Here is a 15,145-nt window from a genome sequence, read left to right as displayed (position 1 = left end):
CAGGGGAGTTGGACTCCATGATCTCTGGAGTTCCCTTCCAACCCCTACAATTCTGTGATTCTGTGATATGTGATGTTACTGTCTTGTTATATTTCCCACACCACACCCTTATCTCTAAATTGGAGAGATATGGATTTGAAGGGCGGACTATTTGGTGGATAAATAACTGGTGAGATGGTCACAAGCAGAGGGTTGTGGCCAACAGCTCTGTATCCAGGGGAAATGTAGATTAGATATTGGGGGGAAATTTTTCACTCAGATGGTGGTGAGGCACTGGAACAAGCTGCCCAGAGAAGTTGTGGAGGTATTCAATGTTTGTTGAGACTCAGGGCAGCCTGATCTATTTGGAGGCTAATCCCGCCTACTGCAGGAATTTGGAACTAGATTATGTTTAAGGTCACTTGCAATCCAAGTCATTCTCTGATTCTATGATTCTGCATCTGTCTTCGGAGAAAAGGCAATTCACTAGAGCCAGTGCTCTTTGAAAATAACATGCCAAATCCAACTCAGTGCCTGTGATTCACTGTTTGATGACTATTTAAGAAGCAAAACATTGTTTCCTGCTGTGCGGTTTTTCAGAACTGGTACTGTGCAAACTGTGCCCAAGATGCAGGATATTCAGAGTTAAGTAAAGTTTTTTTAGGCATTACTACAAATGGGAAATAAACAATTATGTGCCTAGAATATAGAAAATTCATATCTTCCTCTGAAAATAAAATTACCATTTAAACATTATCTGAAAAATATGGCTGAACAACATTTTCACTTTTGCTTCTACATTCCTCTCCCCAAAAATTATTTTGAGTAATAATCTCAAATGAAAAATTCCTTATTTTTATGTTGCTGCAGCATCACAGTTCATAGATTTTCATCTGGCTTATCTATACAGAGACTGTGCATTAATATTGTCTTCTCTGATATAGCGCTGTTTTACTGTGGTTTTTTTTTTTTTTTTTTTTTTGTTATTTGGTTGGTTTTGGTTTTAGTTCTGGCTGTACTTTGATCTGTCGTTAGTTGAGTGAAATACTGATGGGTACTTGTGGTAATTTCCAGTTTAGTGTGTTGGAAAGTTTGGAAATGAGATACCAGCATGTAACACTCTCTACATGAAAGGTGTTTATATATAGGGCAGCATATATAGCTTTTATTCAAATTCCTTCAGGATGTTTGAATCCGAGCAACATTCTTGAGTCCGTACCACTTAATAAAAGTACTCACTGAACTACATTTCATTGAGCCACAGTAAGTTCTAGAATAAAGGGAATAAAAAGAACTGGAGAAAACCTTCTCCTAGTGGCAAACCACATTGAATGACAGCATAATTCTTTGTAACTTCAGATACGCACTGTATCTGTAGATGTCCATTGCTCTAGTGCCAACAAATCCACGAGTTCATCTGTTCATCTGAAATTGGTGTGGTAGCTTTTCCCTCAAGTCCTCAAAAACAGATAAAAAAATGCAAATTGCTGCATGTGAGATGATGAATTTTCACAGATTCACATTCCTGCTTTCTCCAGAATACATGACAGTTGACAAGTATGAAGTCTCTGTTTGAGAGTTATAGTAGCCTCCTTAGAGAAAGGAAAAGGAAGAACATTATTTTAAAAATATACAATAATGACTTGATTTTAACAGCCTAAGGGCAAACACTGAGGGTGATGTCTTTGTTACATGTGAGTTCTTCTGGGTATGCTGAAGTACAGTGGGTCCTTAAAGCTGAAGTTAACTTCGTGACATCCTGCTGCAACCTTCTCAGAGGAAAGAGTACTCTCTTATCTATGATGCAAATTCTGATTTTTCTATTAGCAGCTATCAATGGCAATCCCATGAAAATGAAATAACAAAACTGAAATCAGATTAGGTAGCACCCATGGGAATGCTTGTTAGTAAAATTTGTGCAGCTGAAGAGATGTTTGCAGAACTGGGACTTCAGTGATGAGGTAGAATGTTCTGCATCCTCAGTAATAGAGCAGCTCAAGCTGCAGTTTAAAATGGTCACATGAACAATCCTTGTTCCTGTAACCAGGGCCATGTGGGTCATTTCCAAGGCTCTTCGGTAAAGTATCTGTGGCTTCAACTACATACTTATCATGGAATAAAGGTTCTTTCCAGTGTTTCTTAAAAATACATGGTGCTGAGAAATAGAAATGTTTGTGCAACATGCAGTAAGTCATATGGCAAAGATTTTTGGTCATTAAAATGAAGAAGTAAAACAAAACCACAAAAAGCAGCTACATCTCATTTAATTTCTTCATTTCAGTAAATGCAAAGAGGAGGCTACTGCCTACACAGCAAAAAAATCCTACAACAGTAATATAAAAAGCCAGGGGAAGCCTGACTGTGTTCAGACAACGTGCACTGGAATTATGTTCAGACATGCACCAGAACTGCTTGCCTTCAGCTTTCATTCATTTGCAAGTGGCATAGCTCCAAAGAAGTTTCACACCACCACATATAAAATGAGAAAGGGCTCTTAACTCCAGTAAGTTATGATTTGTGAAAGGTGAAAGTGATTTTCTGAAAGTGTCATCTTACAAGTGGTATCTAGTGATGCTGGTGAGGTAAGAGGCACACACTGCTATCTGAGGTGAAGTAAGAGTCAGTGAAGATTTCATGCCCCTCTCCCCAATCCCCAGGTTTTATTTCTGCTATGGAAGTGACTTTTCGATGCTTCTTTTATTTTTTTTTTTTCCTTCTTCTCTAGTAATGGGAAACAAAGGTGACTTCTCCAGTAAATCTTGTCCTTGGAAATGCCCAAAGTTGTCTATGAGACTAGAAACTGCTCTGCGTTATTTCCTCAGGCCCTCCATCACTTGTGTCACAGTTCTGCTCTACGCAGTGGGGGAGTCAGTCATCTTCCTTGAGTACACTGGGCACCTCAAGGTTGGCCTCAATAGGCTATTTGAGCACCAAGGAATGGCACTTCTACCCAGTATCATCGTACCTGGTGCCGGCCCAGCCTCTCTGCTAACAATGCAGTAATCTGTAAGACTTCTGTTTATAGGTAACAAAAGTGATTTATGTATGTAGGTATTTTAAGAGCTTTCTTACATCACTTTAGAGTTCACTATGGTGGTTTTTTTGTTGGTTTTTTTTTGTTTGTTTGTTTTTTTTGTTGTTGTTGTTTTGGTTTGGTTTTTTTGCCAGTTCAATTTTGGTACAGGACAGTCACATGCATCCTAATGTCTTTAGGCATTGCATTCGTTTCTCAATGTAACAATTTCTAGATGTCTAGGGATGCTGTATACTCATTAGATGAGAAGAATCATGGTGGACCATCTAATGCTCCAGAGAAATCAGGTGTCATTTTTTTACTGCCAAAATATGTGGACTGAATCAAAAGCACAACAAATAATTGTGACAAAAAGCTGCATGCCTTCCATAGCAGCCAGCTTTCTCTGTGTAACCTACCCAGATGAGGCCAGTAGGACTGTAGTCAGTGTATGCGGGTGTAGACATAGACATACATGCAAGCTCCCTGTATCTCAGTGAAAGGGAATAAATATTCACTAATTTTTATGTGAGAAAGTTGTAAGGTTGGATTTGCGTTTTTTAGAGATAATTACAGATACTAGATATTTAGAATATTTAAGAAAAGTTCAAATTAAATTCAAAGCAGAATCCATTTTGATATAGCAATATTTAGGTTGCTGTCTGCAGATTTACAAAGCTCTTACCTTAGAGGAGGGAAAAGCTATAAACATCAACATTAAAAAATAATAACTTACTGTTCTCATCTGTCACAGTAGAGCTCAGTTTTCCTTTCCTGCCTGTTAAAACAAAATTAAACAAATTTAACATAAACACTTCAAATAGTGGAAGAAACAAATTCGAAAAACTTTTGCATTAAACACATGTAAGATTTTATTATTAATTCATACCAAGTAGACAGACTTCTCTACAGTTCTTTTCATTTACGAATTTTGAATCAAATTCTAAAGACCTATAACCAAACTTGATTCAATCTTATTTTGTTACAATTCTATTTGTCTGAGTTTATTGGAGTCTTCTCATATTCAGGAAAAGACTAGAATAACAGCCCATTTGCATTTTTGAGTATTGCATTCACAAGCCAGGAAATAAACACTATACATATAGTAGTCCAACAAAGTAGTAGAGGAGCATGCCATTTCAGCTAGACTGCCTTTAATTCATTGTTGTAAATGAAAGTTTTATGTCAAATGCTGTAGATGCAGTGACTTTGTAGCCAATAAGAGTGACAGCAAGAGGTGGGCTCCAAGGTGACTAAATTTGTTAATCTGTTGCTACGAATGGAAACGAGTACCAACAAGCTATGCTTTTACAGCTCTCCTGTAAAAAAGCAAAGACTTGTTTATGTCCTTTACTGAACAACTGATGGTATGATATAATGTACACTCAAACACCTGCTCACCTAAGTAAAAGGTGAGAAGAACAAAGTCCAACTCAAATACAGCAAGATTTCATTTTAAATAGTATTCCTCTAGAAAGAAAATGTGACCAAAATCATATGAACATGCCTACGGTTATTAAACCTTCAAATACATTGTTCACAGGAAAAATTAATAAGAGAAAAATCCACTATCTGAAGTAAAATGTACCTTTTTTAGCACAGCAATTCTTGAACAATTTTCTCTTTTGAAAGATTATTAATGCAGGGAGAAGGACCAGTACTATCACACACGTGGCGACAACAAATAAGATCAGGGACTTTCGTCCACCAGACTGTGTACTCATTAAAGCTGTCAAAGAAAAACAAAACAGAACACACAAAAAAGAAAAAAAAAAATCAGGAAAAGTAAATTTGTAATTTAGAAAGCAGCAGAGTTTATGAACTTCCAGTTCTGATTCTCCAAAGCCTGGCTCTGACTGAACTTAAGATTCTTAACATTTATCAGGGTTATCTTACACTCTATGAATTTTTCATCCTGCAACATTACTTCAAGTATCTTTACATGTGTCAGCTTTCCTGTTTTCATGCCATTTGAGCAACCAATACTGCAATTTATCTGTATTCCATAAGAACAATTCATTAGAATTTTATGTCAGGGAACATATGCATGATGATTAAAGAATTTCTACCATACTGACAGCAAAACATTGGGAGCTACTCTAAAATTAAAATACACTATAATAAACTAGAAAATGACTAGACTGGCTTTCTGGGGTGTGAGCTAGCCTTGGCTTCAAAGACATTAATAGCACTGACTTGATTCTTTCCAGAGCATCGCTATTACATTGCCTTTTGGAGTGAAGTTCTGGTGATGGATAATAGAACAAAATACATGCACTATCATTTTCTCCTTTCTAACTCTCTTTCTCTGTCATCTCTCTCTCATACAAGTTCAAGGTGATATGAACCTAAAGAGTAAATGTAAGCTGAAGTATTTTCATTCAGTTCTTTATTCCAGAATATGCAGCTGTAATTCTCATTCATGTTTTGATTGATTATCAGGATGCTGGTGACATTGTAGAGGCCATCTGCAGTCAGTGTGTAGGTAGTATTTGCAGACCCGCTGAGACTGAAGTTCTTTTCATTTTGCCAGAATACCTCTGCCAGAGGAAAGCCTTCTGACTGGCATATAAAAGCAAACTTGTCTTCATTCCATTTTCTTGTTTTCTGTGTGTTTATTATCTTGTAGGATGCTGCATAAGAACAGGTGAAGTTAAGTCATTTTCAGTCATTATCCCATTTCCCTCCTTCTCCTTATTGTCTGTGGCTTTATCTGAAACAATCTTATTTGAAATGATGAAGTTTTGTAGAACAACTCAGTAGTATTTGTTCAATCCTTCTGAGGCCTACAGTATCAGAGTTTACTTCATTACTCTGTCCAAGACAGTAGTTAACATTGAATTCATCAATACAGAGGAAACTAGTGAAATCCCATGGGGTCCCATCCCAAAACACAAAATAATAGCTATATTGCAAGAGAAATAATGCAGTCTGCATGAAGTTTTTTGTTTTGTTTTGTTTTGTTTTTTAATTTGTGTTACCATACTTTATAAACAGGCATGGTATTTTCATAGTATTTAGAAGGAAAAGAGCCTAGAATCTTCACAAGATCAGGTCAGAGGTACCAAAGTAGTCTTTAAAATTGACTGTGACCATTTTTGCATTTGACAAAGTTCATTATTCAAATGCCTAAGCGCGAAATGAATGCCATCTTGAATCACACAGACATGCAGCAATTAATGGGAAACACCAGAGGTCTTTCTAAGGACTGTTCTGCCATGCTATCCAGTCATGTATCCATTTATTACTGATGCTCACTTGGCTTTGACTGAGAAAACTGAGAAAAATCATATGCCTGTGCTCACTGAGCTGCAGTCACCAGGGAAATCCCCAGTGGGGATGAGCAGGAGGGCTCATCAGTAAATTAAAACACATCAGAGAAATGCTTGGGAATGGCCAGAAGTGGATCAACAGAGGAGTTGATGGGGAAGGGGGAGTTCCACAGATGAGGATGCTGGGAGAAGATGGAGTGCACCCCAGAGAAACTCAGCTGCCATTGAACTGGAACAGATGGCAGTGACACTGCTTCAGTACTCCTGGGGGCTTAAGCATGAGGGCTTGGTAAGAGATTTATCCATTAATTCCTACCAATTCATAGATTCCTACCTGTCTGTAGGATTTTATTTAAGACATCTCAATTAATAAATACTCATGTTCCTTCAGCCACTGACCTTTTACTTCCAAAGTAATGTACTTGTAGTCAGCACCTTGGTAGTCAATGAGACAAAGGTAAGATCCCACATCTGTGATCTTGACGCTGGTAATTTGAAGGATTGCTCGTCCCGATTTCAATTCGTTGTGTAACAGCGCTGCTCTTCCCATGTAATCGTGGTGTTGGGATGAAAGAAGTGCTTTCCCATTGCGGAGTGTGTACACATCTCTTGATTCCAGCTGACCTTGCCTCTTCTGCTCCCAGACAACACTCAGGAGTCCCAGATTCAATGAGCCATTCACAGGGAATCTACATTCCATGGTCACATTGCTCCCGTACTCCACAACATACAGCTGTTGAGGAACTTCAACTGTGAATAAAGCTAAGGGAGGAAAAGAAAACAGCTGTTGTCTGCTGTGCTGAAATACTTTCTGATTTTATTTGAGCTTGGTCAAACAGCTTTCATATAGTCAGGTGTACAGTTATTAGCTTGACTTCAGGTTCTAAGCATTTTTTTCCTATTCACATTAGCATTTTTACAATGTCAGCAGTACCTATGGAAAATCAACTCTATTTTGTATTGCTTACAGAATCTGAATAATAAGGACAAGACGAACAATTTTTTTTCACTTTAAAAAATAGCTTGAGTAGTGATTACACAGGCAGTACTATTCCAAAATCACTGTTGTATCTTGTGTGTCCTAAGGTTCTTATAAAAGCACAAATAAATACGGAAATACTAAAGCTAATTTTGTTGTTTTTTAAAAAGTGAAAATCCAGTTTAAGTCCTGTGAAACACATGTATTGGCACTAAGTAAGTAAGTATATCTGGCAAGAATTGCTGTGTAGCAGCTGCAGTCTTCCACACACGTGAACCATGTGAGTATCTTTGATCCATGTAAATTCAGAAATACACAAAATTATTACAGAAAGCATTCACCAACTTTGAAAGTCACATTGTCATGAATACTTTACCCATTTAAAGCATACTTGATAAAGGAAAGCTTTTTATAATTGATGATTCCATAAACCTTGTTACTTTCTTTTTTATTGGACTTACCATATATTGTTATTTTTAATTTAATAGAAGTACTTGAAAATGTTTACAGCAATATTCAAAAGAGAAGTTCATGCAACTATTTGTGCATTTTTCTTATTATTCTTTCACGTGTTTGTTAAATACTTGCAGGGAAATTTTCAGTTCCTATTAGCAATATTTGTTTGTTCATTTGAATACAATGACAGATAAATAATATGAAAAAATACCAAACTCTTCCCATTTACTTTATCTATTATATGTAAAATATCTTTATAGAACATATGAGTTCAATGACTTGATAGAAGTTAAATAAGGAATATATTTCCTGCAAAATCCTTTGAGCACAGTGGCCACCCAGGGGCCACAGACTTACTGCAGTGTTGTATGCCATGCTCCTCACTCAGTTTTCTGCTCCTATGACCCCCTTTAGCCAGACTGCTCCTTCTAGGAGATGGATAGAAGGATACATGTGGCTTTACTTCAGTATGTCTTGCACTGAGATTGTTTACTTTACAGCTGTCTTGTGGTTATTCTCTCTCTCATAGTCATGCCTGGTAATTCAGGTCACCTCTACTGTCAACACACAATGCTTTCAAGAAGAACAATGGTAGAGAGTGATGTACACCTGTCCTTATCCTCAGTGCTTAGACAATGCCTTCTGTAAGACATTTCAGGGCAGAGGCTCCAGACATCAGCAGCTGTTCAGGGAAGTAAGTATTCATTGTGAGATGCTGCAACCCACATCATTAGGACATAGCAGTGTTGTTACATTGGTCCTAATGATGGGAATGAAAGGCAGTCCACTCCCTCTCACCTGAAACCATGCAGAGCTGCATTTCCAGCAACAGCATTGTCAGGATTTGGAACATTTTCTCAGGTTGATCTGAAACAAAAGAATTGCAACTTAACTTACAACAGCTACCTTCTGCTTGAGTGGTGTTCTAGAATACTGTCACTAAAAGCCTTTCAAACCTTGGGAATCTATCACAGCTAAGAAACACCAATAAATGCAAAGTAATACTAGAATATCTCTAGAAACAAGGGAAACCCTGGATCAAACAACACGTGTTCATACTGCTGAACTCTGGCAGTGAAAGGAAAGAAAATATTTCTACAACTTTGTCCTTGAAGCTTTCAAGATCTGTAGCTTGCAATCTTAAGAAATCTGACAGGACAGCATTTTTACAGCAGCTCTATACCCACAAATAACAAAAGCAATTTCAGTTGGTTTCTTGCATGCCAGAGGGATTTATAAAAATGCAGAACCAGATTGTTTTTGTTGCTGTCTGTGCTAACACCTGATCTAGCTTACAAAGATCACTAACACCTGACCCTTATTTTGTTTCAACTCCATTTTCCGTAATTTTTTTTATATACCTATTATCTGAGTTTATTATCAGAGCCCTTTAACGTCACAACCAGCAGATACTTGGCACTAAAAAATGAGGTACTGGAAATATCAGAGTGAGGTAAAATAACCTTGCTTCAGATTTTAGGGCTGGGTGCTAATTTCACTTTACACATAGCAGTTCCTGTCATTTACAAAGTACCTTGTATTACTGGCAATAAAACATCAACCCTTAAGTAATGCAGGACAAAGTCCAATTTAAGGTTTAGCATCTTCCTGTTTCAGTAACATGGAAAGTATTATTTATACTTCTGTATATGGATCAGCATAACTAAGCAAAAAACAAACAAACAAACAAACAAACAAACAATAAAACCAGAGAATAACATGGGATAGCAGACCAGCTCTGCAGGAATTAGCAAGTTCACTAGATACAGCTTTAAGCTGGATTTGAAGAGCAGGTGCCACATTATGGGATGGGACACTTCTGGATATAAGTACAGGCTGGGTAACTGAAGAGCAGCCCTGTAGAAAAGAATGTTTTGTGGTGTTGTTGTCAGTGTCGAGAGGAACATGAGTCAGCAGTGTGCTCTGGGGGCCAGAAGGGCCAACTGCACCCCGGGGTGCCCAGTAATGCTTCAGGACAAGAGGAGGAGTTGTCCTGTTCTGCTCTGTGCTGTGTGGCCTCACCATGAGCACTGTATTCGGTGGTCACCACAGTATAAGAAGGATACAATACAACTATTGACTAAGAAGATGTTGAAGAGTCTGGAGAGCAAAATGTATGAGGAGTGGCTGAGGTCCCTGGGTTTGTTCAGCTCAAAGCACAGCAGGCTGGGGGGAGGCCTCATGGAGACTGCAGCTCCTCATGGGGGGAGCAGAAGGGCAGTACTGAGTTCTGTTCTCTGGTCATAGTGACAAGGGGATGGCATGGAGCTGTCAGGGGAGTGTCAGATGTGTTAGGTAAAAGTTCTTCACCAAAGGGTGATGGGCATAGAACAGGCTCCCTAGGGTAGTGGTTATGTTCCCAAGCTGCTGGAGCTCGAGAAGTATTTGTTCAATGCTCTCAGACACAGAGTTTGGATTTTGGGTGATTCTGCAGGGAAAGAGGAGCTGAACTCAATGATCCTCAAGGGTACATTTCAAGCCAGGATATTCTGTGATTCCATGATTATATGATGTAAGAGTTTATTTGAACAAATCAAGCTCACTATCATAGTCTGAAAGAAATCAGTGAAAGAGATCCAGAAATAAGTATAAGGAAGAAAAGCAAAGAAGGAACAATTTTAGACTTCCCCAAAGTAGACTTACTGCAGAGAGTTTTAGATTTTACTTCCCTGTTCGTTTGTGACTCAGTCAGAAACATTTTGGCTCTGATTCTTTCAGGTGCTTCATTTTTCTGAGTGCTCACATCTTTGGGCTCTTGGTGCCTCAGAAAGTCAGGCTCAAGATTTTATCAAGGTTAGCAGCCCAAAATAAGGAGACATTTCTTGGAAAATTAGGCCTTGATGTTTTGATATCACAAAGGCGATACTACCGCAACTATAGTATGCAAGTTTATTAAATATAAATGAAGGCTAATTACTTTTAGCGGAGAACTGATGAAGATGGTGTTGCATGTGAGAAATCCTGATTATTTTAGCTATTTGAAAAAGGAGCTGATAAGTAATATTGGCAATAGTATCTCCATTTCTTGAATGCAGAAACAAAGATCCTGCACTGCTCATATAGCTGGGCTGAATTTCACTCATTATGAAGTCACTACGTTTAGTACTACAAGGAAACAAACCATCCTCAGTTGCCTGCTCACTAATCCATCCACATACCAAGAAGCGGGTGAACATAGGAGGAAGAAGTGAATGAAGAATGGAATAGTGTCTTATTCCTATATATAAATCCTTGTGGGATACTTGAGGTGAATCTACTCTCTTTTATATATTGAAAATGAAGAGCACATACCTGGTGCTTAAAATGAACTTTTTTTTTAAAAAAATATACCTATTACAGAGAGTAAAAGATAGATAGAGCAAAAATAAGGAAATATATAATTCATGGCCCAGAAGATATAAATCGTAATTATTAAATATAAAAAAATTCTTGCCAGATGAGATGCATTAGTGTAAGAGCATGGTACTTAACTATCAATATCTGAAAAAGCTTGAACAGAAATATGTTTTTGTTTGTGACACTGAAAGCAAAGCCATGCAGATAGCTGTGCCAGGCATCCTGAAACATTCCCATAAGCAGATGTCTACCAGCAACTGGTAGGTGCTTTTATCTGGACTGACTGTTACCAACTATTCATTCTGCTAGAATGGATGCATTTGGCACCAGTCTAGCCAGAAGTCCACTCCTGGATAGTGGGAATTCCCACATTGTTGCCAACATTGAAGTATTTGCAAGAAGCTTGGTAAGCAAAGAGTATTTTAAAGTATCACAGATTGATTGAGTTGGAAGGTATATCTGAAGGACATCTGGTGCATCCCCTACCCAAGCAAGGCCATCCAAAGAAGGTTGCACAGAGATCTTTGCAATGTGCTCCTTAGTAATAAAGATTGAAACTTACCTCTTCACAGCATGAACTCTGAATTCAATTTTGTTCCCTTTTCTTAGCTGAAAGGAGCATCTTAGTATAAGACTTTAGTACAAGGCTTCCTGGAACTGCTGATGCCTGGAAAAATCAAGCTGTGTTAACATGACATTTTCTGGACTCTATTTAGCAAAAGGAAGCTCAGTATGAGCAGTACCTGGCTCAGATGATTGTAGCACTCCTTATAATTGCTATCCTTGCTGCCATAAAGAGGATAATAAAAGACCCTGGGAAGGACAGAACGTCCTTTATGCTATCCAGTAAACAGATACAACCAGGAATATAGTCACTGATTTAGTGCCCTTACAGTCTAAAGAAAATCATACGCTACCCTTTCCTGGAAATATCATTTCAGCTTCTTTTTTTTTGGGGGGGGGGAGGAGCGGGTAAGCGGGGGGGGCGTGGAAGGCTATTCCAGAGAATAGAGTTAGAAGTACTGGATATACTTGTACAAGCATTTGTGTAAATGCTGCTTACCAGCACTAAGGAATAGGAGTGTTATAGACCATGAGCATAATTTTCACTAGAATACCCAGAACTCCTCAAAAAGTTTAACAAGTTTCCAAGCTCTCTTCAGGACTTAAGAAGTAAAAAATACATGGCAGTTCAGAGTAACAGCTCAGAATAATAGTTTCTGTCTGAAAAATGAAAGGAGTAAGGTTACTTGCTACTTCTGAAGTCAAGCAGGTATCACTATCACTGCAGACAGGTATTTCCTGGCAGGCCAATCTAGCTCATTGGTAGTGCTTGCAGTGCTTTTGTTGTAGAGGGAACGGCACAGGCACTCTCTGCTGGAGCTCTAGAGGGAAACAGGGATGTTGTACTCCACAGCTAGGAGCAGGAAGGGCCACCCACACAGCCCATTCCTCTCCACACAGAATGCCAGCAAATAAGCTCCAGCAAATAAGGTACTACAGGTGGTCTGAAAAGCAATGCGAAATTCTGAGCATGTGGGCTTTGTTATAGAGTTGAAGCAGAAATCATGGCATAGAGGTGTTCACTCTTATGTTCAAAACTTTAGCTCTGCTGCTGATATACTTTATAATATTGCAGAGATCAACTCAGTTTACCCTATTCTTTCTCATTTTACATCCTTTGTATTTTTGTTCTGGAAAGGTATGGCTTGCACAAAGCACAATGCAATGTTCTCTATAAATACCACAGAAAGGCAAATAAGTCTGAGTACAAGAAGAATCAAGTGGTGTTAATGTTTCACCCCCTTAGTCTGCATTCAAACAGAAGGAAGCTCTGAATGAGCAACACCAGGCTCATGTGACTGTACTTCACATGACCGCACTAGTTTGTTTTGAGGTAATTCAGAGCTTCCTACTTGAAAAATTTGATAATTAATTTTGTTGGAAAACAGAATATATTTTTACACAGATGATAGGTAACACTGTATAAGTCTGCTGAGGCCCAAACACTGTTTGTTTTGTGTTTCTCCATCACTGAAACTCTTTTGTGTACTGTACCCCTTCCTAGAAGCATCAAAATCTTCCAGCCTTCCAAAATCTGAAAAAAGGCACAACCTTTTCAACCTAGTCATGAAATGCTGCTCTTTTTCCCCATTAAGTGAAGAATCCAGTGTTTGTGGGTGCTGTTTGTTAGTTAGTTCATTTATTTTCTCAAAAGATCTAAAAATCCGTGTGAAAAAATAAGCTAAAAACTAAGCTCGTATCAACTGTGTCTACATCTTTCAAGCAGAAAGAATGTACTTCATTTTCACTTCAGGGATTTCATTTTTAAAAAGAAAATTAGATCTTAATTTAATAAAAGCTAACATTTTCTCAGTCATTTTCTCAGTACTATCTCAGCAGGTCCTGAGGACACAGACTTCTGCTGTCCTTGTCTGTAGCAGTGCCCACACACACTCTCACCTGTTGTCTGTTCTCTCCTGCTGCACTCACTGTCCACCTTGTTCACCTCAGTGTGCTACTGCTGAGCCCATTGCTTCACCTCTGATGTTCACATCACCTATGACAGCCTATTTCTGTCACTTCAATCTGCTCTCCATCTCACTTCAGCTTCCAGGTGAAATGATAATATTTCTCATTTCCTTTTTATATCTCCCTCACTTTTAGTTTTCACTACCCCTGCATTGTTTAAAATGCACCTATAGCCAACTACAATTACAACAACTGCAATACAAGTGATAACCATTACTTCTTGTATCTGCCCTTTCTTTTCATTTAATATCAAATGTGATTATATACTAATAAAACCTCATTTTTTCCCCATATATTCTAGAATAAGATTGAGTTGAAATCTTTGTTATAGAGAATGTCATTAACAACATTAAAACTAATGCTGCTGTGCATTTTGTACCTCTCAGTTATTAGCAGCAGCGCTGAAGAATACAGGCTAACAGTTCAGTGTGATCTCTAGCATCTACAGACTTTTCTTGGAAATGCACAAGGTGGAATTCTGTGCTTGCTATACAATCAAAGCAGCCATGCATTGAATAGCTTAATACCAGTAAAAAGAAAGTAACCAGAAATATGCGGACAGAAATACATGCAGAGTTAGATTTTCTTTTTACAGCTTTTCCCTGAATTTCAGAAAGACAGATTTACAAACAGCAATGTCCCAGTCAGCAAGCTGTAGAGGATTGCCAGCACTCCTATTCTGCCTTCCCCTATGTCAGAAGATTGAGTTAGAGACTCAGGCTCAGTTCCTGAAATTTTCCTTCCCCGGAGTCTGAAGTTATATGGATCTATTTTAGGATCTGAGACTCAGTGTCTGATTCAAAATTCACTCTCTGCAAATCATTTGAAAATAAAATCAATTTAAGTTAATATTGATAACATTAAGCAAAATGTGCAGTCCATCAGCTAGAAATGGAGTAAATTTAGATTGGTATTTTAGCAGCATTATACTTACATAGGATCTTTATGCAATCACTGGGAGAACAAGGTTCAAATAACAGTTAAGATTTTCAGAATGTAGAACAGCTGTATCCTGTTTGCATAGCAGCAGCTATCCATCTGGTTCTCATAACCAGTTTAAAACTGTTGTTGAACAAAGCAGCTCATGTTCCTATTCAAGCTATGTCAGAAAAAAAGTGACTGTGCTAAAAGGAAACCACCAAGTTTCTTAGGAATTTATGAGCAGTTCCAGTTTCGTTTTGTGTTCAGAATTGTTTCATACCGAAAGCACTTTGTACTCAGATCTGACAACAAGCATCCAAACAGGTTTGTTCAAAGCATTATACAGTATTATTCTTTTAATTGTGCACTAATTTTGGATTTATGTCTCCTTAGGGCATTATCCAGCCTTGGATTCTAAACTTGCATCTACTAGAACTATTCCACATTCATGAAACTACCAAGGTGCATTTTCTTAATTTCACCATTTTCTTAATTTTCATCAGATTCATTTTAGAAGACTTTCTCTAGGGATAATCTAACTTCTGCAGAATACATTTCTTGTTCACTTTATTCCATTTACATCTATATTTTGTTTTTAAAAAAAACATCTTCTCATGGTGGAGGTAGTCAAAGACAAGCGCCTTGAGGAATTTCCAT

At 38.0% G+C, this 15,145-nt stretch overlaps 1 protein-coding gene across 2 annotated transcripts; it reads right to left on the bottom strand.

The window, feature by feature from the left end:
• Window positions 1-956: 956 nt before the first annotated feature.
• LOC122183466 (programmed cell death 1 ligand 2-like) lies at window positions 957-14,661 on the bottom strand. 2 transcript variants are annotated; one of them, XM_042877422.1, is made up of 9 exons: window positions 14,502-14,661; window positions 12,286-12,420; window positions 11,598-11,702; window positions 8,498-8,566; window positions 6,664-7,026; window positions 5,341-5,625; window positions 4,581-4,721; window positions 3,729-3,770; window positions 957-1,571 (listed from the first exon to the last, which is right to left on the bottom strand). In XM_042877422.1, the coding sequence occupies exons 4-9, from the start codon at window positions 8,550-8,552 to the stop codon at window positions 1,489-1,491; spliced, it is 969 nt and encodes a 322-aa protein (XP_042733356.1). In that variant the 5' UTR covers window positions 8,553-8,566; window positions 11,598-11,702; window positions 12,286-12,420; window positions 14,502-14,661; the 3' UTR covers window positions 957-1,488. The 2 variants fall into 2 exon arrangements, with proteins under 2 accessions (XP_042733356.1, XP_042733355.1); XM_042877421.1 differs by lacking the exon at window positions 12,286-12,420.
• Window positions 14,662-15,145: the final 484 nt, after the last annotated feature.

This window comes from Lagopus leucura, unplaced genomic scaffold (genome assembly GCF_019238085.1).
Source record: "Lagopus leucura isolate 7727_CA_CO unplaced genomic scaffold, USGS_WTPT01 Super-Scaffold_100018, whole genome shotgun sequence".
Classification (NCBI taxonomy): domain Eukaryota; kingdom Metazoa; phylum Chordata; class Aves; order Galliformes; family Phasianidae; genus Lagopus; species Lagopus leucura.
This window is presented reverse-complemented; position numbering and strand designations above follow the sequence as displayed.